This window comes from Rhamphochromis longiceps, linkage group LG4 (genome assembly GCF_057381845.1).
Source record: "Rhamphochromis longiceps isolate RC_006_pf linkage group LG4, R_longiceps_female_GT1.1, whole genome shotgun sequence".
Classification (NCBI taxonomy): Eukaryota; Metazoa; Chordata; class Actinopteri; order Cichliformes; family Cichlidae; genus Rhamphochromis; species Rhamphochromis longiceps.
The window spans coordinates 33,856,769-33,881,014 of NC_140560.1; the positions used below are offsets into that span (position 1 = coordinate 33,856,769).

The 24,246-nt window shown below is 42.2% G+C and overlaps 1 protein-coding gene across 2 annotated transcripts in view; it reads left to right on the top strand.

Annotated features, from left to right (window-relative positions):
- The first annotated feature begins 4,569 nt into the window (after positions 1 to 4,569).
- The window catches only part of ppfia3 (PTPRF interacting protein alpha 3), a 35,480-nt gene continuing 15,803 nt past the window's right edge, over positions 4,570 to 24,246 (top strand). For both annotated transcript variants that reach the window (XM_085404659.1, XM_085404661.1), the window contains exons 1-16: positions 4,570 to 4,715; positions 5,751 to 6,524; positions 13,994 to 14,095; positions 14,260 to 14,499; positions 14,602 to 14,661; positions 16,420 to 16,548; positions 16,678 to 16,770; positions 17,254 to 17,306; positions 17,912 to 18,005; positions 18,218 to 18,352; positions 19,159 to 19,242; positions 19,516 to 19,647; positions 22,509 to 22,571; positions 22,659 to 22,738; positions 22,994 to 23,159; positions 23,526 to 23,716. In XM_085404659.1, coding sequence (XP_085260785.1) covers positions 6,171 to 6,524; positions 13,994 to 14,095; positions 14,260 to 14,499; positions 14,602 to 14,661; positions 16,420 to 16,548; positions 16,678 to 16,770; positions 17,254 to 17,306; positions 17,912 to 18,005; positions 18,218 to 18,352; positions 19,159 to 19,242; positions 19,516 to 19,647; positions 22,509 to 22,571; positions 22,659 to 22,738; positions 22,994 to 23,159; positions 23,526 to 23,716 — 1,976 coding nt within the window. In that variant the 5' untranslated portion in view covers positions 4,570 to 4,715; positions 5,751 to 6,170. The remainder of the gene's footprint in view (positions 4,716 to 5,750; positions 6,525 to 13,993; positions 14,096 to 14,259; positions 14,500 to 14,601; positions 14,662 to 16,419; positions 16,549 to 16,677; positions 16,771 to 17,253; positions 17,307 to 17,911; positions 18,006 to 18,217; positions 18,353 to 19,158; positions 19,243 to 19,515; positions 19,648 to 22,508; positions 22,572 to 22,658; positions 22,739 to 22,993; positions 23,160 to 23,525; positions 23,717 to 24,246) is intronic.

The following is a 24,246-nucleotide window of genomic DNA, read 5'->3' on the forward strand; positions in this document are numbered from 1 at the left end:
TGTTCATTTTTGCTCTGGATCAAATAATTATTTCCTCCACTGTATTATTTATCCCTTTACACTTATTTGACAGCTCCAGTTATTCTACTTTTCTACTCTAAATTTCAGATTTTTTTTCCATACAAAACAAGATAAATTAAAATAGACAGTACATTTGCTAATTAGAATATAAAAGCAGAGGTGAATCGATTAAACTGTCCAGTGGTCAACTGATAAAATATATTTGGCAAATACATAGAGTCATTTTATGTCCATTTTAATTGGCTGTTATTAATTTGGGGGAGGGGTTATATCTTATTATATGCTCTTATAAAATAAATAATTTCCTGCAGGGCTTTTATTTGTAATGAAGAAAGGATCTGAACACATCCTCCACCACCGCCTTTAATCAAATTTAATATCGAGACTTACTTTTAAAGAACTATGATTCCCAATAGGTGTATTGATAGTTGTAGTTATATAAAAGATTTGAGTACTTCTGCTCACATCCATCATGACTACTCTGACTTGTTCAATCCCTTAAAGAGGAGCAGACATTGTAATTCTGTAAATGGTGCCTCCTCCTCCTCCAGCTGCTGTTCTGAGCTTTTTAGTAATAAACCTTTTTCATGTAGTGTTGCCAAATCACAATGCCAAGCTGCTTGTCCCTTCCTCTCTTGTCTCCTTGTATGAAAATCCCAAATGAGTCACACAGAGTTGTCATTCCAGGCAACATCTCATGTATTTGCAGCTCATATTTAATCAACTCTGTTATTCCGTAAACTAGGAAGCTTATTATTTAGCTTTTGTCTCTCTGTCGATTTGAAATGGACAAATTACTTTTTGCAGACCTTAACTCATGAGTGCATTTCATCATTATGCGCAAAGACTGTCAAATTTTAATGTGAATAAATAGATTAACTGAATATTTTGCAAGTATCATTTCTGATTTTTGAAGTGATGTATAGTAATCTGTTAACTCAGCTGCAGATGTGAAAAAAAGGGAACAAAACACATTATATATTTATTTTCCATCGTTTTTAGACATTTTGTGGCTGTACAACATTCTCAACCTGGCTTATATTCATTAAAATACACTCACAGTCCACTCACATGGCAGCAGCTCAGTGCATTCAGGCGTGCCGACATGGTCAAGATGACCTGCTGAGGTTCAAACTGAAAGGTGGATTGGTGCCTTTGGATATGGCATGGTAGTTGGTACCAGACGAGCTGGTCTGAGTGTGTCACTCCTCTACTGGAATTTACCCACACAACCACCTCCAGGGTTTACAGAGAATGGTCTGAAAGAGAGCCAATCTAGTGTAGTATACTGGATGAAAATGTTTTATTAATGGCAGAGGAGATTAGCCAGTTTATGTCAAGCTGATGGGAAGGCAACAGTAAGTCAAATAACTGCTCTTTACAACCATGCAGCATCTCTGAACACACAAAACAGTAAATCTTGAAGCAGAAGAGCACACTGTGTGCCACTCCTGACAGCTAACAATAAACTGAGGTGACAATTCACACTTCCTGGTCTGAGTTTTGATGCTGTGACAGAATTTAACAACATGAAAGCATGAATCCCTCCTGCTTTGTTTCAACAGTTCATGCTGTTGGTGGAGATGAAATGGTGTGGGCCCTTTAGTACCAACTTTGCATCTTTCAAAAAACATGACACTGAGTTCACTGTACTCAGATGACCTCCAAGGTCACAAGCTCTGAGTCCAATAGAGCACCTCTGGCATGTGGTGGAATGAGAGCTTGGGATTAAATCAACAACTGTGCGATGTGATCATGTCACTATGGACCAGAATCTCAGAGGAATGTTTCCAGCAGCTGTTTTGATTTGTGTCATGTAGAATTAAGGCAATAATATCCAACTACAACTAGCAAGGTGTGTCTAGTAAAAGGTATTATCTGGTATACTATACAACCTTGGGCCATTAAATTGTACCAACACCAAAATCTTTAAGAAAGTAGATCACATAACATTTCTTCTCAGTATTACAAAGACTTCTTCTGGCTTTTCTTTTTCTTTCTTTTCATTTTTTTCTATTATTTTCCATCATTTCTTTATCCCCCCCCCCCCCCCCCCCCCACACACACACACACACACACACACTAACACCCCACCCCCTCCGCATCTCAAAACTATTTAATTTAGAGCACTGGTGGCTCTCTGGAGAGGACATTACGTCACCCCGGCAACCCCCCCACCCCAATACCCAGGGGCTTAAAACCCGCCTCCCCAGAGCTCCTATTGGTGAAGTGACTGAGAAATTTTCATAGATACATCTTCACATTTTCCGACCAATCACATAAAAGAAGAAATGTATACATTTTTTTTCTATTTAATTAGACTGAAGAAGAAAAAAAGTTCCCCCACAATAAGCCCCAGATTCCTTTCTAATGTCTGACTTCGCAAAAGTTCAACTTTGTTCATTTTGAAGTTGTTCATTGCTGACTGCGACCTTTTAAAAACCTCCAGTTAAACAGATATGATGATGTTTGCCTAAATTCCAGACATTTAGCCTGAAACCTTATGCTACTAGTGTACTGAATTTCTCCATTTCAGACACTAGAGGGTGCAATTGTACCATTGTGCCTGCAAGTTTTATCTATTACACAAAGAGGATAAATTGGAAAGTATTCACCCACATAACAGCTCAGATTGGTCTGCCTTTGTTCTGCGGATAAGCACGGAGAAAAGGCGAGGAGAGGCAGCTGGAAAGAAATGTGGGGATGTGAGGATGGGAGGTTTAAAAACGTGAAAGCCGGTAAGAGCGTGTTTCTTTAAGAGACAGCGTCTTCACGAGGAGAGAAAACGATTGGAGGTCGTCAAGCTTCACAGAAACAGCAGGAAGGGAGGCGGAAAAGCTCGAGTTTGTCTTTAATATAAACCTCTTTGAAGCGTTCATTTTGTTCAGTCACGGCTCATTTTTCCCCACAGAGCAACTTTATAATAACATATTTATTATTTCCGAGGGGCAAAAAAAGGTAAATATGTTCACGGTCCCTCTCTGATGTTTTTTTCTGAATCAGGCTACTCATTCTGTCCTGAAAATTCAGTGTTTTCACGTGTTTAACAGCTTTACTTGCACGAAGTTCCACTCAAATATATATCTCAGTTAAAAGAGAAAGATTGGGTAAATCCAAAAACATATTTTAAAAAAATAAATAAACTAGAAATACAGCAGATATAGATTACATTTGTTTTCTATCCTAGTTTACAATCTCCTGATTTGTCCTTTGACCTTTATGTTTTGGTTAGAATTACTTTAAATAAAAAATCACTGTAATGAAATGTGGAAAGTGGGCACCATGGATAAAACGGTACGGTACTTGTCCATTTATATACTCATCTTTTGGCTTGTGGGAAACAATTAGTCTCCTCGTGTTTAATGGATAAATCTTTAAACTCTTGAACTCTGACCTCAAAACTGCATTTATACTGAATCTGATTTTAAAATGGAAATAAGAAATAAGATTTGAAAATTCTTTCTTTTTCTCCTGGAAATTTGCTTCTAAGCACAATTTCTGCTAAATTCTTTCATAATTTAAATTCTTTCATAATTTAAATTCTTTCTTTTTTTAGGCTGTTTACTTAAAGAGTCAACACAGCAGATCATTTGCCTTCACCTCACCCTGTCTCGAGCATCCTCCTGTGTCACACTAACCCTCTGCATGTCCTCAGTCACTACATCCATGAAACTTCTCTGTGGTCTTCCTCTTTTCCTCCTGCCTGGTAGCTCCATTTTTAACATCCTTTCTCCAGTATATCCACATGTGCTCCTCTGCACAGGTCCAAACCCTCTCAGCCTGGTCTCTCCAACTTTGTCTCCAAACCGCTCAACCTGAGCTGTTCCTCACTGTTATTTCTATTTCTGTCCATTCTGAACATCTGAACATCTTCAGCTGCACTTCCTGTCTTTTTGTCAGTACCACCGTCCCCAAACCATACATCAGAGCAGCTCTCACTAACATCTTGTACACCTTCTCTTTCACTCTTGCTGCTATCCTTCTGCCACATATCACCCCTGACACTCGTCTCCATCCGCTCCACCGCGCCTACCTAGTTGATCCCAGGTTTCCACCATCCACCTTCAGTGCCTCTACTCCCTGCAGCTTCACTGTTACACCTGTCTCCCTTCCATGCACAGACCTGTACTCTGTCTTGCTTCTACTGACTGATTCCTCTTCTCTTCAGAGTGTACCTCTCATCCATCTGCTCCCTACTCTTACTACAAATCATAATGCAATCTGCAAACACAGTAGTCCAGGCAGACTTCTGCCTGACCTCATCTGTCAACCAGTATGCCACCCCTCCATTGAAACTATGTTACTCCTCACTCACAGTTTAGCTTGCACCAGTCTCGCTGTTCTCATGCACTGTATGTCCTGCACCACCCTCACATTCTTCCCTTAAGAGACGTACACGTCTCTTACAATGTCATAAATAAATATTTTAAAGAAGAACCACATCCCTGGACTGCCAGTTTCACACTTTTATTCTGAAAGTCTTAACCGGATACCCCCCGTGTTCGCTACCTGCGCTTTGACGCAGCGGCTGAGCCGTGCTGTCTCTTCCACAGCAGAGAGAGGGAGGGGATGGGGCAAGCTGGTAACCGGGCTGTAACGGGGATAACCTGCAGCCTCCGTCTCTCAGCTGCTCCGATGGAGTGAACCGGGCCACGATGCGCGTTTATTTCCTTTCTCTGTCGCTCATGGAAAGGGTAAGGCACACGGATTGATCGGGGTGGCACGGTGATGTGCGGCACGCAGATGTAGCCGTGCGTTAGACGGTCCAGCTGTTTTTATGGGTGGGTGGGGGGGAGCAGGGTGGCGTGTGTGTGCGGGGTGGGGGGCAGTGGGGTGTTGATAGGAAATTGACGCCTTGCAGTCGGAATAAAGCCAAGCGCGGCGCGACGCTTTGGCGACATTTAGGTTCATCTTAGTGGCAAAAAAGGGAAATAATCCACTGATGTGTAATATCTCCGGCTTCAATCTCGTTAATTAGGCCTCCATCATTTACTGGATGATTGGCACCTCCCACCATGACGTGATAGCGGTGTGAGGCTATCCTGTGCAGCCTTTAAGCGCATGAATATACGCTGGTTTCCACATATTTGGATCATTTATTTTTCCGGAACAGTAATTAATTCCCTGTCTGACCACTCTGTTGTTAATAAGCCTTCGGGTTCGGGAGCCGTATTTCCTCCTGGATACAGCCCGCAATTACAATTCATGATGACACCCTATTGCCCCCCCTCCAAATAAATGTAAGAAACAGAGCGCCGCGTCTTTCTCCTGATGCTTGCTCCGTATTTGCGTGACGGCGTTTTGTGGACTCATTTCCGTACATCATGCGCATTCGTTATTACCATTATGGCTGTGGACGCGCGGATACATAAAGCCGAGACATACCCAGATGGATGAATTACTCCAAGAGTATCGCGATGCTGCTGTCAGTGTTAAGAGACAGCACTGCTGCTTTTGTGGTTTCAAAAAAAAGTGTCCCGTTATTGTGTGTGTGTGTGTGTGTGTGTGTGTGTGTGTGTGTGTGTGTGTGTGTGTGTGTGTGTGCGTGTGCGTGTGTGTGAAATGGATCCATATGAGTGTTGAGGACGGATCACAACCTGGCTCGCGTTGGATGTCTTCATCATTTTATTCTCCTCCAGCTCCTCTCAGCACCACATCCATCGCATATGTGCCTGAAAATGACCTCTCACTTTCTCTTCTTAATCCTCTTCTTCCTTCTCCTCTTCTAGGTTCACCTGGCACCTCAGTGAAGCCTGGGCCAGGGGGTCAGAGGTCGCCCACCAAACCTGCACTTCTCCCTCTTACCCCTACACCCCATCTCACCCCTTTCCTCCCCTTATACACCAGCCCCCTTTAGCTGCTGTCACCCTACACTGTCTTCTGTTCCAACAACTGGGACTGCCACCGTATAGCCTCACTCACAAATTCACAAAGCTGCCACGTCCATCCTCCCCCAGCACTTGTTTCTCGCCTGTGAGCCTCATCCAGTCAGCTTGAGAGGAAAGACCCCCCCCGCACCCCCCAGAAAAAGATAAACAAACTAACTGTTGTGCATTTCATGACGAGGGCTGACCGGCCGCTCACCAGACACTCTGCCTAAGTGTCCTAGTCATCTTCTCAGATAACACCTCTCACACCCAGGCCTCAAGATGATGTGCGAGGTGATGCCCACCATCTCGGAGGACGGGCGCGGTGGAGGTGGAGGTGGCTCGTCTTCCCCGGCAGGGGGCGGAGGAGGAGGGATGGGTGGCGGAATGGGAAGCATTGGGGGCTACGGCAGCCGGGACCCGCGCGGTGGCGGCGGCGGTGGAGGCGGAGGCGATGAAGGAGGAAGCACAGGAAACCTGGAGTCGCTGATGGTGAACATGTTGACGGAGAGGGAGAGGCTGCTGGAGAGCCTGAGGGAGACGCAGGACAGTCTGGGGACGGCGCATCTACGCCTACGAGAGCTCGGCCACGAGAAGGAGTCCCTCCAGAGGCAGCTTTCCATCGCGCTGCCACAGGTACAGAGGGCGAGGCGAGGGGTCAGGGGGTTCAGGAGGATTGGCAGGAGCCAAACATACCAAGCTGAAAAAGACACATCACTATCTTAACACACACACACATATGTCTCATTTCTCTTCTTTAGCTGTCTTCTCCCTGAACATAAGAGGGCTTAAAGTGAAGTAGTTCACATTTCTGCTTCTCAAGGTCAGCTTGAAGGTGTGAGTGAAGGAGGGTCATGTAATGTAACAATATTCTGTGCAACAGGCCCAATCGTGGCCCTGTGCACACTCTAAGCCACAGGCAGAAGTGTACACGTGTCCCAAATGATAGTTTTTACTCTGCAAACAGCAGTTCATGTGAAAATGTGAGTAGAATCTGCAGCCTGGTTGTTTCACAGTGTGGGTTTGGTAGCTAAATGCAATGCATCATCACCACAAATGCAATATTTACATCATTCTCTCCCACATTTTTGTTGCTCACAGTGCTGTGGACACTGAAGGCCATCCTGCAGTAACATACAGGGATACACCGTACAACGGGGAGGAAAAGGATACAGTTAGCAGGATAATGACTGGATTAATTGCAGTTGTCTATTTACAGGAACTTCATATTTTGTAGATTTATCAGAGCAGGGAAAAAAACGTTATGTGGTTCTTTATTATTATAACATAATTTACAAGTGTGCTGATTGACACATGGCTGTGAATTGAAGGTGAAGTGTTCCTTTAATGTGGTGGGGATCAAGCTGTGGGGCAGGGTCCACTGTTGGGTATCAGAGTCATTGCATGTAACAGGGAAAATATGGAGCGAAACTAAGCTGAAAATAATTGGACTCTAAACCAACCGAGAGTCTGCGGAGCTTCATTTCACTAAAATTCAACCTGAATTCTTTTTGTAATGTTTATTATTGAGAAAAAGTACGAAAACCGCAGCTTTAATTTAGATGTTTGTTACAAAAGAACAGGAATACTTGGCTTTTTTGGGCAAATAGTTATTAACGGTGATATAATGATTCGCATAATAGTCGATCATAATAATATTATAGTCTTAACAATAATATCTTAATATATATAGAAAATATTAAATAGGATATAATACCAATCAGTCAAATTCATCTTTAATTATATCTATAATTATAACAGCTGTGGGCCCTATTTTACTAAGTAATTAAGCTCAAAAGGCAAGTGCACAAAGCTGGGTCTGCTACCATAACTATATGAATGCATACAAAAAGAACAAATACACACATATTTATGATATTATATATACGCATTACTGACACTGTATTGATGAATATTCTTTAAAAAACACATCACAGGTATCTCCAGAGTTAAATGCACACAGGTTGTAACAAAAAAATGTATAATAAGCACTTAAGTAAACAAAGACGAGACATTTATGCCTTATACACCCAAGATATTGATGTATTGTGAATATGCATTTAAATACTTAGTAAACATCGTAGTACAGGAGATCTGAAAACGTCACAAAGCTACTTACATGTATAAAACATCAATGGCATGATGAAAAGCTGTAGGTGGAATTATAAGTAGAAGTGCTGTTTTTGAAGTGCTGTAAAAGTAAATATTATGAGTAGAGCATTTCCTTCATCAGATGTTCTCATAGTGAAAATGGTTCCTTGTTGAATTATTGATACGTGAACCTATAAGCAGGATTTCAATGTGGGAGATGGTCCAGGTGGTGCTGAGTTGGGCTCCTTTGGGGGCGTTTAAACTACAGCAACGTGGATAAAGATCGGTTTGGGTGTATGTGAATCAGCTGAAAAAAACAAACACTTCTCAGGCTGAAAATGAATCAGCAGAAAATCTGAGGATTTTTTTTAATGAAAAATCGCTGATAGAGTAAAAAAGTCTAGTTACAAATTCAAACATATGTTTTCTTAATCTCCCATGATAGAAAACTGAATAGTATTGAATTTGTGATGGTTAATTTGACATGGTTAATTTGACATAATAGGATATTTTTAATAATATATACTGATAACATTCAAAGTAAGTCATAAGTTGATTATTAAAGTAGACACATGTTTATTCAACAGTCATAACAGACTTAATGCTGAAATCAGACTGCAATGTTTTCAGTGTGAGACTCTATTTTCTATGCATCATCACAATCTTATAGACTATAAAAAAAAATTTCTGGATAGTAATCAAGTACCAAATTAGAAATAGTCGAGTAAAGTACCTAAAACTTAAATATCAACAATTCAAATTTTAATAAAAACAGGTAAATAAATAAATACTACTGTAATACTAAACAATATTTTCTTACACCCGGACGTCAGGAACAACAGGTGTAACTGACGGAGCAATTAAGGGCTCGCTGCCACATCCTAACACATACACTGCTTTATCATCTTTTTTTACTTTGAATGGACCTTCAGGAAAAACAAAACAGACATTACATTGGACTCTAAGACTTTAATCTTATAATTGTGACTTTAAACTCACCACAAAGTCATTACTGAGGGCATTAATCAAATGAGAAGTGGAGTCATTTTCCCTTAGGCTTTCATACACTCCGGCTCTTTTTGCAGCCAGTGATGTTGCCCTCTGCTGGCTATTAGGAAGAAAGCATTTAAGGCGCTTGAGCACCACTTTTCAGACACTGAGGCTACATCTATCTTAGATGGAGAGATGTTTTTCCATCTCACTTCTGTTTAGATTAGGTTAAATTTTGGTTGCTATATGAGTAAATTAAGTCTTTAAGGATCTTAAAAATACCTCAAAAACAGCACAAAGTCTTAAACGACCTTCTGAGCTTTTCAAATGTGATGCTAATATGTCTGTGGCACAGACTGGTCCTACCTGAAGCCCGGGGATGATGGCGCAGTGTTTCATTTGCCCCTGTAGCTCAGAAGCCATTATTATCCCACATCCCATGCCCGAGAGCTAATCATGTTGTAATTCCACTCAACATAGAAGAGCTCCGTCTCTATTTTCAGGCAGGAGTCATTGTTGGATGCCTCGGGCTGCAGTGTTGTCTCCCTCATTGTTAGTACCTATTTCTCTCTCTCTTGCCATGTCTGAAATATCAAAAATGGAATAACAGACGTAGCGGTGCTGCACGTTCTACCAGAGAATGAGTGGACATTAAAGGGCCGTGTTCCCTCAGTGAGAGGAGATCAATATGGTGCACACATCTGCAGAAGCACACAGATAGAGGAACACATGGACGACTGTGGCACATTCTACTGTAGATGAGTTCACCGAGTTTATCTGTGTGTGTGTGTAGACGTTGCCAGGAGAGGAAAAACAGGAGAGAGGGATGGAGTGAGCGACAGCACGGCTTGGAAAGAGAGAGGAAGAGAAAAAAAACCTGGTGATATGAAACTCACAGAGACTAACAAATCAAGTCCATTTGCATATTGCTGCATGCTAATGAGGTCTGGAGTGTGTTTTAGATGGTGTGTATCATGACGGGGGAAGATTGACATGGATGAAGGTGGGATTTAGTGGTAAAAACATCAGGTCAGTCATGACGCTAAGAGATTTCCATCATCTACCTGACCGAAGTGATGCAAAGTGTCTTGTTATGGGGTCTGTTTCACACCATCCTTTACACCAATTAATCCCAAAATTATAAAATCCTTTGGGCCCAGAACGTGCCATCTGTACACAGTAATTTCCTCCCTCGTCCTTCCTCTTCCATCTTTTCAAATAAGCCTCTTTCTTTTACTTGTTCCTCTGATCCTCCTCTATTTCAGCCCAGTGAGCACATCAGCTCAGAGGCTTGTTACAGACTGTACACGCTGTACTTTATAAATGCGTTTTTGGCTGATAGAGAGTGTGAGGTAAGGCTCCTATTTGCTGCCGTGTGGGTAAACTGATCACTCTTAGCACGGAGCAAAGATAACAGCAGCCAGCGCGCATGCATCAGTACGCTTTACTGGCCCGTTTGCATAAGCATTTTCTTTCCAAAACACACATGCTTTGGTGCACACGTGCTCAGGGATGGTCATGTGCTCTGCATCATGTGTGCATCACGCCACGGTCACACACGAGAGGACAATCAGAGCATGGGCGGGCGCTTATGGTACACATTGTGTGCATGGTCGCGGGTGTGAGATTGCAGAAGCAAAAACACAACCTCAGCTGCTGAGAGCTGAAGTCGGCTTGAGCGAGCTGAGAATGTCACCCTCTCTGTTGATTTGTTGCCATAGATTTTGATTGTAACTATTATGTGGCTGACCTCACAAAATATACATAATTGGAGTAAATTACACAAAATCACAACATTTCAGTTGGACCGCTGTCAGTTGGAAAAAGAAAGACTGGGCTGGCCTAATTTACTCTCATGCTTGTTTAACCTCCAGGTTTTAATGATGGGAGATAGCGGTCCATGCTTATTGTGCAATTAAACCAATTTCAGGTGCAACGCCTGCAATAAACCCAGTGGTTAGATTTTATATCAAGGTCTGGACTCCATGAGCGCTGCGGTAGACATGGCAAAGACCGTACTGTAAGTGAGTCGTTTCCTTTTTCGGCCGCAGTGTAGCCGCTTTTCTGTGCAAGTATGCGTTGATTTAATGTGCTGGAATTCTTTGAGGCCAATGAGCTTTGAGCTTGTTAATGAAATCAAGATCTGTCAAACGGTTTGCTGTGTTTAATTGCACTGTAGGTTAACGGAAAAGATTGGCCGTAAAAGCCTCCTGTTGGCTTTTACTGCTGCGCGTTTCACTTTCTCTGGGATAGACGGCCAAAGCTGGAGAAGGTAACATACTCCTGTAACGATGAAATAAAGGAGTTTGGTCGGAAAAAATTTGCGGTCATTGAAATTATTTGCTTGTTTTGCCTCCACTTTGTTGACATTTATACTTATCATAAGAGGGTAAAATCCACTGAAAGGCACCATTAGAAATTAAATGCAGCATAAACATACCAACTTACAACCTTCCCTCCTCTTCTGAGGTTTAAGTGTGAACGTCTGAAGCACATTTAGTTAAAATATGAACGTACTTGGCATCATGTCTGTGAGCTTACCTGGTATCGACTTATAATGAGTAAATCTGTTTAGTGGGTTTGACCTGAGTGTTGGCTGATGACGTGGCCTCTCCACACGTGGCAGATAAGCCCAAGACAAGCGAGCGTTTTCCTCACAGATTGACATGACATGTCACGATCATATCAGTTTTTCTACTGGCCCAAAGATAACATGGGAGGGAGTAATGGACACATATATGCTGGTTTGCTGATGTAAAAGGTGCCTTTTGTCCTAAACATACACTTTGATGATTCAGAATATTGTGACTGCTTGGTTATGAGCCACAGATGCCACTTTGAAGACTGGTTAGCTTCAATTTTTCCTTGGAAAAAAATGGCACTAAACTTCACAGCATGGAGTCTTTTTTTTAGCTTTCATGTTTGTTTTTTAATTATTATTAATTTGGAAAACTGGCCAAAGTTAGAGGAGGTAACCCCATGCTGAGATCGTTCCAATCTAGTTAATCCAAAGTCTGGCAAGTTATTTGGTGGTTTCACATGCTCTCAGCCAATACTGAGTCAGCAGACAATAAAAAAAATCAATCAAAGGAGAATTTTTGGTCTACACCTTCTGTGCCAAGAAGTCATGAAAAAAGCTTTGATGATAGCATGCATTGACCATAGCGTTCTTTCAATATGCTTTTAAACATCGGAGCATTTATTTCTGCCCAGAGTTGCATTAATTTTTCACCAAGGTCTTGTATTGATGCTGGCTGAGTCGGACTGCTGTGGAAAATCTTCTCCAGCGTATCCCAAAGATTCTCAGTGGGTTTAAGGCCAATCCATGTGCGAACATGATGCCTGACGCTTCCAGAACCTCTCTTTCACAGTCTGAGTCTGATAAATCCTGCCATTGTTATCTTGGAATATCTCTGTGCCATCAGGGAAGAGAATTGATGGAATAACCTGCTCGATTGCTATATTCACGTAGTCAGCTGACCTCATTTTTTTGGCCAGATAACTTTGCTAAATAATAATGCATACTTTATTGAGCGCCGAGGGGAAATTACTCTCTCTGCATTTCACCCTTTCACTCAGTGAAGCAGTGGGCAGCTGCAAATCAGGTGCCCAGGGAGCAGTGTGTAGGGACAGCCCCTTGCTCAGGGATATTGCAGGGTAGCCATTCAGTGGATTTGAACCCTCAACCTTCCAATCATGGGGTGACCACGCTACCTACTGAGCTATCCCTGCCTTGCATAGAGACCTGACTAAGCAACCCTAGATTATAACAGAGCCCCCCACAGGCTTGTACAGTAGGCACTAAGTGGGATTGGTGCATTACTTCATATGATGCATCAATCAGGAAAATCTGGACTCTGTCTGATATTTATGCACCTGAGCAAACTGAAGCATTTTTAAAATAAGCCTCACTGATGAGTGGTTTTCTGAAAGTAACTAGAAAAACATTTTTCCATTAATATGAGGTATGCTGTCAAATATATACACCAAATATACAATCAGGAATACAGAAATTAATGTGAAAATAACTGAAATAAAACAAATGTACCATACCATACCAGCTTCATATATAAAGCACTTTAACATAAAACCAGGGTTCACAAAGTGCTGTGCATATACAAATAGCATAAGCAAAGTAAAATAAAATTATTACTAAATAAATAAGATAAAATAAAACATGTTAAAACAAATTGAGTCTAAAATATATATCTTTTAGAACAAGTTTTAAGAGATTTCAAAACAAATAAAAGGACTTTAAAAACTATCCTAAAATGTACAGGTAGCTTGATGGCAATAAAAACAAACTAATGAAAACAAAAATGATCCATTTACATCACACTTTCTAAATGAATTTGTGACTATCATCAATTTTCATATTGTTTTGCTGCATTTCATGATTTATTTATTAATTAAATCATTTATTTATTCCTGTATATGTTTTTGATGAAGGCAGTTTTGATTGCATATAGATTGGGGTCAAAATTAAAGCAAATAAAGGGACTCCAAAATGTAACAAAATGAGTTTGTTCAGTAAATTCTGTAAATTTAAACTATAAGTATAGTTTAAAATTTGTGTATATATATATATATATATATATATATATATATATATATATATATATATATAGATATAGATATAGATATATAGATATATAGATATATATAATTGGCTAAAGCTAGAAGACTTATCCAGCCTCATTAACGTGGAGTTACATTTTCTCCTCACTACATTTTTTGGTGTCTGATGGAGAAGCAGAAACAGATTCATGTCTTATTTGCAAAGCATCTTTAGAATAAAAGAAAACCTTGCAGCTTCAATGTAAATCAGCTGTCACACATTTCCTGACTGAATTTGAACTTCCACCCGTACGTCCCACCTGCTTGACCTTTCTGTAATCATTCTTGGATGAATGAGAGGTAAAGCAGTGTGTGTGTGTGTGATCAGTATGTCTAACCTGCACTCATGACCTCATGCAGCAGCAGCACTGTTCAGTCAATAATAGCACCCTCTTGTGACCTTGCAGGAGTTTGCAGTGCTGACCAAAGAGCTGAACCTCTGCCGGGAACAGCTGCTGGAGAGAGAGGAGGAGATCGCGGAGCTGAAGGCAGAGAGGAACAACACACGAGTCAGTACACTTCCATGTCTGTTTTACGTTATGCTCTCCTCTGATCCTGGCATGCAACCTCGCCTTTTCTGAAAGACTTCACACGAGAAAACGTAATCCTCTGAGACATATCAGAGGCGCACTGTGGTGAGCTTTTACTGCATGTGAACCACATGTGTTTCCAGCTGCTGCTCGAACATCTGGAGTGCCTGGTGTCCCGCCATGAGCGCAGCCTGAGGATGACCGTGGTGAAGAGGCAGGCCCAGTCTCCAGCCGGGGTCTCTAGTGAGGTGGAGGTCCTAAAGGCCCTCAAGTCCTTGTTCGAGCATCACAAAGCTCTGGATGAGAAAGTGCGCGAAAGGCTACGGGTAGCTCTGGAGCGCGTGTCGGTCCTGGAGGAGGAGCTACAGTCTTCCTCCCAAGAGGTGAGTCCCTGTTTCCCTCCCACTTAGTTTTCTTTTTAGATTAGAAATAGAAGATAATTACAGATGGGGCCTCTTTAATGATTCTCTTTGCCTTGTTTTTAGGTTCTCTCTTTAAGGGAGCAAATCAAACGACGCCAGCAAGGACTAGACAACGGCAAAGAGGTAATCGAGCGCATTTCATAGGCAATAACTGTACATACAGATCATAAAGCACAGTTAGTTTATTGTAGAGGACAGAAAACAGGTTGGTTTTAGAGTTGTGTTCATACTGACCTGTGATATTGTCACAGCAACACATATATACTCTCTGCATGCAGCAGAGCAAAGCTGAAAAAACATGGCTGACATTACAAACCGCTGTGTTGTTAGCGTATAGAAGGTTTCCCGTGCTGACCATCTGTAGCTAGGCTCATAGACCCGCATTGTGTCTGTTCGCATGGTCTTTGAGTACACAGTGTGAAGGATTATAGGAATGTTAACTAACACAAGAAAGGGAGTGACAGTGGAGTTCACCACAAAGAGAAAGAAGCACAAAAGAGCAGAAACAAAGACAGCTGAGAATTTTCATTGTCTCTAACATTCTGTTCACAGCAACGAGGCTGTTTGACTGTTGTGGCTTCCTTACTTTCCGAGGCGCAGCACAAACACGAGCAGGAGTGGTCTATAGTGTGCACGTGGGTCTGCAAAGCAAAGCTCTGACTTCAACACTTGTAATTTAATATCAGAGAAACACTCATTGTTATACAAGTAACTTTTTAACATTAACAATAAAGCGTTTAATCATGTTTTGCTATCTTTTGCTATTTTTCCTCAGACTGCATACGTAGATCTTAAAGTGGGGGTACAAGAAATAAAAGCGGCTGCTGTTTAAGGCTGCATAAATCTTTCCTCACTCTGCAGCTGGAGCGTTGATCAGGTGCCACTGATTGCCAGAAGCTGCTGCAGTTATTGCAGTAACTGTATACAGTTTATTCTTAGATCAGTAGAACTGTCATATAGCTTACAGCCATCAGTGTCAGTTTATTCCCGTTAAGCAGCATTTCAGTCATTCTTCAAGGAGGAAGTTATGCACTGGTGGTTAGCACCGATGCCTCAAGGCAAGAAGGTCCTGAGTTTGAATCCCATCCGTCTCTGCATGTCAAATCAGTGAGCTAATTCATTAAATTGATGGTGGCTTGAGATGTTTTTATTAACATGTTATGTTCCTTGGTTACATAGATATCACAATATGATGTGTGTATTGTGTTGAAGTGTACTGATTATCAAATATTGTGAAACGGTCACAATTGGATGAGTTCTCATATAACCCACCCTCTATCTGCAACAGGATTTCTTAATTGCTTAAAAACTGTGCATTTCACAGTGTTAACGAGGAAAACTTACTCAAAATACTAACTGTTGTTTCTTTTTTTATGTACAAAAGCTTAACGAAAGAGAAAAACTGTGTAAAATCCCTGCTCCCACTTTGAAAGATGAACACATTGTAAAACCTGCACATTTACATGCACCTCTCATTCAATAACCAGAGCAGACCGACAATATATATACATTTTTTTAAACATGGGCGATTTAATAGAATTTAAAAAAATAGAGCATTTCACACATTTTTAAACCACTGTGTCACAAGATAGTCCTCTGAGTGGAAGATTAGGTTTCAGATGTTACAATAATGTTACTTTAACATATAGAAATGAAACATATTGTATTATAATTTTTATCTTACATTTCTGCAGATACAACTTTTTGCTCCACTACAATTAAATGTTGCAGAGTTCAAATTTAAGTTCTTAAATTTTGCTTCCTGGAGCGGAAAAAACACGACAGCAAAATCCCCGGAAAACCCATAAACTCTGGAAGTTTTATTCTTAATAATCATAATTTATCCTTTTTATATTAAATACAGTAAATCTTTTCTTTCAGAGGCTTCCCAACGGACCGTCCTCCATCCTGGACGACGGCGAAATTGACAGGCAGAGAGAGGGCGAGATAGAGAGACAGAGGTCAGAGCTGGGACAACTGAAAGAGCGACTGGCCCTCATGTGCAGACAGGTATTCGGTTCAGGAGTTCCTAAGGTCAAATGCTCTTAGCAAAACAAGCAAAATATCGCAAATCTGGAATGCTAACAGACAGAAAACGATGTGTGCCCGTTTAGCCTTGTATCCTTCATTTCCTGTCAGGTTGGCGAGATCGAGGAGCAGCTGACGTCTGCCAGGAGGGAGCTGGCCCGATCAGAGGAGACCAACCAGAAACTACAGAGGGATCTAAAGGAGGTGTGACACTCCGAGCTATGTTGTTCATACTTTTTTGTTGTGGTTACTATGCTGTTTGTTTACGTGGCTGCAGCAACTGTTGCTGTATGCAAATCACCGTGTAGCCGTGATGTCACTGGTAGAGCTGCAGGCGATTTTTCGCATGGATGTGGGCCGGTTAATCAGTCAGTGCGCTGGCAGCTGAGTGAAAGGCGTGTGGAGCGTTTTGGAATTAGAGGTAGTCGAGCGAGTTTAATCAGCAAACTTTTATTTCTTGCCACGGCCTGTATCCTCCCACCCAACCCCCACTCTCATTTCTGCTGGACATAACAGGGTGCTTCTGACATCTGTCAGCGATAACTATCAACCGGTCATTATCATTCCTTAACTAATAACAGTTCACACTGAGTGAATTATCTTTTTGAGAACGCCTCCTTGTAAATTTACCATTTGCTCTCTTACGCCTTTCTATTTGTTTCTCACGGTGGTTACATATTTTCACAGGCGCTCTGTCAAAGGGAAGACATGGAAGAGAGGATCACCACATTAGAGCGCAGGTTTGTGTTTTCTCTCCACGTCCATCAACACGGAGAAAGTGCAGGATGGAAAGCGCAATGAAGAAAATCTATAAAGACAGAAACAGTAGAATCGAAAAAGAACATTCAGAGCTATTGAATGTGCTAAACTATATTAGGTATAAATGTAGGGATTCATTCATGAATTTAATTATCTGCATATTCATTCCCCCTATTTGTTCCCATTTATTTTTTGTTTTGTTAATTTTTGAATTCATCTATTTGTTTCATAAAATTTCCTTGCATTTTGTCCATAATTCATCTTTTTCCCATTTAAAATTGGCATTTTTATAAAAATCATGCAAATCTCATATGAAGTATGTCATATAAACTTTCCCTCCCAGAAACAAAATACATGAATAAAAACACAGATGAAATAAATAATTTTATTAATAAAATGAGCTCTATTTTTTTAAGGAATACAGAGCAAATTTAAACATTTAGTCTCATATTTTATAAATGGATTGTGTGCATTTACCCTGGATATTTATTATTTTTGGTAGATTTATTTCTTTATAGTTGACATGAAGATGACCTTTCTTCCAAAATCCCGTCCACTCACATCTCTGTTGGGGTCTGGTTTGCAGGTACCTGAGTGCCCAGAGGGAGGCGACTTCTCTCCATGACATAAAAGATAAGCTGGAAAATGAGCTGGCCAGCAAGGAGTCACTCCACAGACAGGTTAGGTTAACAGTCCCTTTCATCTCCATGCGTGTTCATGTCTCTGCTGCTGATTGGCAGCTTGGCTGTGTTTCGCATTGGCACAGAAAGAGCATCATTAGTGCCTTTTCTACTTCCCCCCCGACGGCTTTAAACATGTCTTTTTGCCCTCGGCAATCTTCTATTGCGGTCCGAGTTCCACCTGCACTCCCTGACATCCCGCTTTCCTGCAGAGTGAAGAGAAGAACCGGCAGCTTCAGGAGCGTCTTGATGATGCCAAACAGAAGCTGCAGCAAACCCTGCAGAGAGCTGAGACGCTGCCTGAGATCGAAGCCCAGCTCGCCCAGAGAGTGGCTGCACTCAACAAGGTGTGTACGTCCTAATCGGCCTCAGTAAACCCTTGTTGGTGTATTTTGGAGTGATCCGACAGGTTTGCCAAAGTCTTGCGAGCCTTTTTATCCCCAATCGTGTTTTTTTAAACAGCAAAATTTTCTAGAGACAAAATTTAGTACGTGGATGTGTGTGCACAAATTTGGTGCGAGCTGGAATGTGCAGCAATGCAGAGACTCAGTTGCATGCGTGAGTACATGCAGGCAGGTGCAAGCAGGAGCATTTGTAAGTGCATGTTTGTGTGCATTTACGCCCACATAAAGTGTAGGGGGAAAAAAACCACAAGATGTCAAAAGATAGAAGAATAGCAAATATTTTATCAAGCCGTGGCAGCAATACATAATCAGACAAGCTGAGATGAAAGCCCGCTCAGGGCACAGAGTGAGCACAGCTATTACATCCTTGGGTGCTCAGCACGCCAAGGACTGTACACCGCAAAAATTCTTCCTGACTGACTGATTTAATTGCATGCATGTTAACCTCTTGCATTCCCGTAAAAAAATGGTTTCCTCACACCAAAAAATTTGCATAGAAGTCGCTCTGCTCTTATTAGTCAAACCTCTTCAACGACTACTGCTTCTACATGTTCGGGCAGGAAGGCTGGCGTGGAAGGATAAGATTAATGTCCTGTAAGAAACAAGAAAACAAACTTTCCTGTTACACTGTGATCTGTACAGGCATGTAACTAATTGAAGGAATAAGTCAACAAGCTGTTCCTTTTGTGTTAATTTGTATTAGTGTTGCAACATGATTCAGGCTGTAACCTTGCTCTCCAATCGCTCAGGCGGAGGAGCGTCATGGTAACTTTGAGGAGCGACTGCGACAGATGGAGGCGCAACTGGAGGAGAAGAACCAGGAGCTACAGCGAGTGAGTCACGCTTGCTTTTCCATCTTTCTGTTTTCATCCTCCCCCTCTTTTCCTTTTGTCAGGATTTACTCTGCACAAAGGCGCACTAATTTTCTAAACCCTGTATTTGACCGTGCACATTCAGATTGAAGTCGTTGTCTCTCTCTCTCTCTCTCCCTCTGTCAAGCAGATTCCCTGTTATTAACTCTCCTCCCCCTCCTCCCTTCTCTCAGCCTCTGCACTGATTTTTAAAAATCTTTCCCTCTCGCTCATCTCGCTTACCCTGCCCCTCAGGCGAGGCAGAGGGAGAGGATGAATGACGAACACAACAAGCGCCTCTCTGACACGGTGGACAAGCTGCTGTCCGAGTCCAACGAGAGGCTGCAGCTCCATCTGAAGGAGAGGATGGCTGCCCTGGAAGAAAAGGTGACCACCTCCGACCACAGAAAGAGTTTCCAGCCAAAGATTTTTTAAATCAGAAATGCATTAACTGCAGTAAATATTATCTTAACCCACAAATTAACTCCTGGCCTCGGGTACCTTCACTCAATTCTCTGCCCTCCAGGAAGTGACCAGTTTAATCAGAATCAGAATCAGAAAGGGGTTTATTGCCAAATGTTGAGCAGGTTTACAACATTAGGAAATTGCTGCGGTGCTTCAGTGCAAACATAGTGTCATAAATAGCACTTAATTAGACATGAAAAAATAAAAGTAGGAATAAGAATTAAAAGTGCTACGTAGAAAGATATGTGCATGAGATATACATGAGATATATACATGAGAATAAGAATAGAGTGCTACGTGGAAAGATATATACATGAGTGCAGGTGGTGATCAGTGCCAAACATGGAATGGTGCAGTGACACAGCGTAGGGTCATGTGTTAGTGGCGGGGACAGTCATATGGTTATTGTTCATGTGTCCAACAGCAGAGGGGAAGAAACTGTTCTTATGGCGAGAGGTTCTGGTGCGAATGGACCGGAGCCTCCTGCCTGAGGGGAGCAGGTCAAACAGACTGTGTCCAGGGTGAGAAGGGTCAGCTGAGATCCGAGCTGCACGCCGCAATGTCCTGGAGGTGTACAGGTCCTGCAGAGATGGGAGTCTGCAGCCAATCACCTTCTCAGCAGAGCGCACAACACGCTGCAGTCTCTGTTTGTCCCTGATAGTGGCTCCAGCGTACCACACGGTGATGGAGGAGGTGAGGATGGACTCGATGATTGCAGTGTAGAACTGCATCATCGTCCGTGTTGGCAGGTTGAATTTCTTCAGCTGCCTCAGGAAGTACATCCTCTGCTGGGCTTTCTTGATGACGGAGGTGATGGTGGGCTCCCACTTCAGGTCCTGGGTGATGGTGGTACCCAGGAAGCGGAATGAGTCCACAGAGGTGATGGGGGTGTCAGTCAGGATGATGGGGGGGAGTGGGGCTGTGTGCTTCCTGAAGTCCACAATAATCTCCACTGTCTTCTGGGCATTCAGCACCAGGTTGTTGTGGCTGCACCAGGACACCAGACGTTCAACCTCCCTCCTGTAGGCAGACTCATCCCCGTCCGCGATGAGCCCAATAACGGTGGTGTCATCTGCAAACTTGATTAGCTTGACAGACTGGTGGGTGGAGGTGCAGCAGTTGGTGTACAGGGAGAAGAGCAGGGGAGAAAGAACACAGCCCTGAGGGGAGCCGGTGCTGATGGTCCGGGAGTCCGAGACATTCTTTCCCAGCCTCACATGCTGCTTCCTGTCCGTCAGGAAGTCAGTGATCCACCGGCAGATGGGATCAGGCACATTCATCTGGGAAAGCTTGCCTCGGAGATGGTCTGGAAGGATGGTGTTGAAGGCAGAGCTGAAGTCCACAAACAGGATCCTGGCGTAGGTTCCTGGGGAGTCCAGATGCTGCAGGATGAAGTGTAGGGCCATGTTGATGGCGTCGTCTACAGACCTGTTGGCTCTATATGCAAACTGCAGGGGGTCCAGGAGGGGGGCCGTGAGGGTCTTGAGATGGGAGAGAACTAGGCGCTCAAATGACTTCATGACCACAGATGTCAGAGCCACGGGTCTGTAGTCATTTAGTCCAGTGATCCTAGGTTTCTTGGGGACAGGGATTATGGTGGAGGACTTGAAGCAGGCAGGCACATGACATGCCTGCAGTGAGGAGTTGAAAATGCCAGAAAACACTGGGGCCAGTTCGTTGAGTACATTCCCAAGCCGTGCCTCAAACATCCATTAGCTCTTTTTGTGTCTTACTTTCATTATTCCTGGAACTCATTAATTTATAAATACAGAGATTTACTACATGTAATAGACATAAACATCCAGATTAGAAATGCCTGGTGGTTGATTTTTTTGTTAATCTCTTATCTACAATCTGTGCTTTATTTGCACTATCAGCAAACAAAAAGGTTTCTTTTCTAAATGTAAACTGCTGTGATTTTACAGCAGGTATAAAGTCCTGTTGATGATAAATTCCGGGTGGGATTAGGTTTAAAGGAATGTGCTTAAAAGTGGAGCTTTTCGTTTGCAGGGTAGCACAGTGACTTGGTAAGATGCTTACTGAGCTGTTACTTGTAGCATTGATAGTTTGCTGTAAATGTAGACTTTAAATTATACTCCTGGATTTTGAGATACGTAACATTTATAGGTGACAAATATTACTTTATTGTGAACAGGTAACACGGACAAAGTTAGCCAGTGACACAGTTTAACCAAAAACTGCATGTCTTTTCCCCACATGTGATGCAGGTCATTGAGTTCTTGCTAAAAAAGCAAATCAGTAAAATGTCTGGGGTTCAAATTCGACAGCCAGCTGGAGACTTCTCTCCAAGCACTCTGGCTTCCTCCCACAATTAAAAAAAAATGCACATTAGGTTAACTGGTGATTCTAAATCGACTGTAGGTATGAGTGGTCGTTTTTTTCCTTTTTGTTAGCCCTTTAAAATTAGCGGCCTGTCTAGGGTGTACCCCATGCCTCACCTCATAAGTGCTCAGATAGGCTGCAGTGCAGCTGCAGCCCTGAATTGGCTAAGCAGAAGAAACCGAATGGGCAGATGGTTATGAAGAAGTTGCATGCATCTGTGCTTTAATGCATACATTTCTATATATGCACTGCTGTTATTGTAGATGCAATCTGCATATGTAGATCATCTGTAATTCTAATGAAACACTGGCAAGAAATTGAGTCCCTGTAAAAAAAAACACACTGGTGGCAGACAGTAGACTAATTTTCTCAGATAGAACAAATAAGGTTTTCCTGAAATTCCCCTCATACTCTTATTACTTCTTATCATTTTTCTCCAGAATGCACTATCAGAGGAACTGTCCAACATGAAGAAACTCCAGGATGATCTGCTGGCAAACAAGGTGACCATACATCCAGGTTTTATTCTCAGGTTATGCTAGCAGACATGATTTTCCTCTTTTCTCTACCATTTTTTTTTTCATTTGCAGGATCAGCTGATCGCTGAGCTGGAAAGGCTTCAGCTGGAGTTGGATCAGCTGAGAGCGAGGCCTGGGGGCTCTTATTCCAGGTTGGTACCATCATTTGGACAGCTTGTAGCTGTACGTCGACTGGCTACTGTTGGGCTGTATCTTCATTTTCCGTGCTCTTTTGATTTAATCCTCTATTATTAGACAATTTTAATTTTTCACATTGATATGTTCGTTTTGCAGTATCTCAGCTTTGGAGTTGGCACATGTTATGCTTTAGTACCCCACTTTGTTTGCTGTGTGTAGGGTTAATCGTTTCATCTTATCGTGTCTCATTTCTTCTTTTATTTTTCCAGTCGCTCTCTGCCAGGCAGCGCTCTGGAGTTGAGGTATTCCCACGGAGGCGGGTCCCTCCCAACAGGTTCCACCACTCACCTGGATCCCTTCGGTAATGCCTCTGCCGGAGGCGCAGGCAATCGTCACTGGCCCCGCTGGAGCTCTGCTCATGAGGACACTACCAAGGTGAGATATTTTAAAAGGTGCTTCAGAAATCACTCTTCAAACGTTTAAAAGTGAAAGTTGGGATCCTTTTTTTTTTTTTTTTTACAAAAAAAAGGTGTAGCTCAGTGATACAGTGTAGTAATTTTCAACAGCACTGACTCACTGGAGCTCAAGAAATGAGCTAAATGGGATTTGAGATACACAAAATTAGATGTTCCTAGCATAGACTGTATACAAAAGATGAACCTTTTTTTTGGATGCTGCACTCTGCACATGGGTTATTTCATATACCTACAAACTCAATTTGATGTTGAATGATTGGTATTTGCAAATGGGATCAGATGTCCGTTGTGTAGTGAATCATCCTGTCTTGCTTTGTGTGTGCAGTACTCAGATTGGGATCACACTCTGATTGGGACTGGGTTCCAGCCAGGCATGGATGTGGGATGCTCAGACGATGAGGACGACGGGGAGGCTCGGTTTGGCTCCGAGCTTCTGTCACCCAGCGGACAGACGGATGTGCAGACCCTGGCCATCATGCTGCAGGAACAGCTGGAGGCCATCAATAAGGAGATCAAGTAAGGAACGCCAAGAGCGCTTAGAGATTCAGAGAAGTAAGAATGTGAGAAACACCTCCCTACATGCTGCAGACTGACTCACACCAACACCTGCTACAACCTCAAAAATAAACATAACAGCACCTCTCAGACATGTCCTGAAGAGAAAATGCAGTTGTGGAAGAATTAATCAGATCCTGCTAGTGATGAATTAATACATTATTAGATTGTTTATGGATGCACTGACGCATAAGCAGCAGTTGCTGCTATACTCAAGGTGGAACTAGTCTTAACAACTGTGGACCCCCTTTTTCATTCAGAACTGCTTGAATTCTTCATGGCCAGTGTTGGTCAAGTTACTTGAAAAAAGTAATCAGTAACTAATTACTGATTACTTCCCCAAAAAAGTAATCCTGTTACTTTACTGATTATTTATTTCAAAAGTAATTAATTACTTAGTTACTTAGTTACTTTTTAAAAACACGATTTACAACCTGAATAGGTGATAAAGCGATAGATCTTTCAGCCCAATTCTACTTTTTCTGCATAAT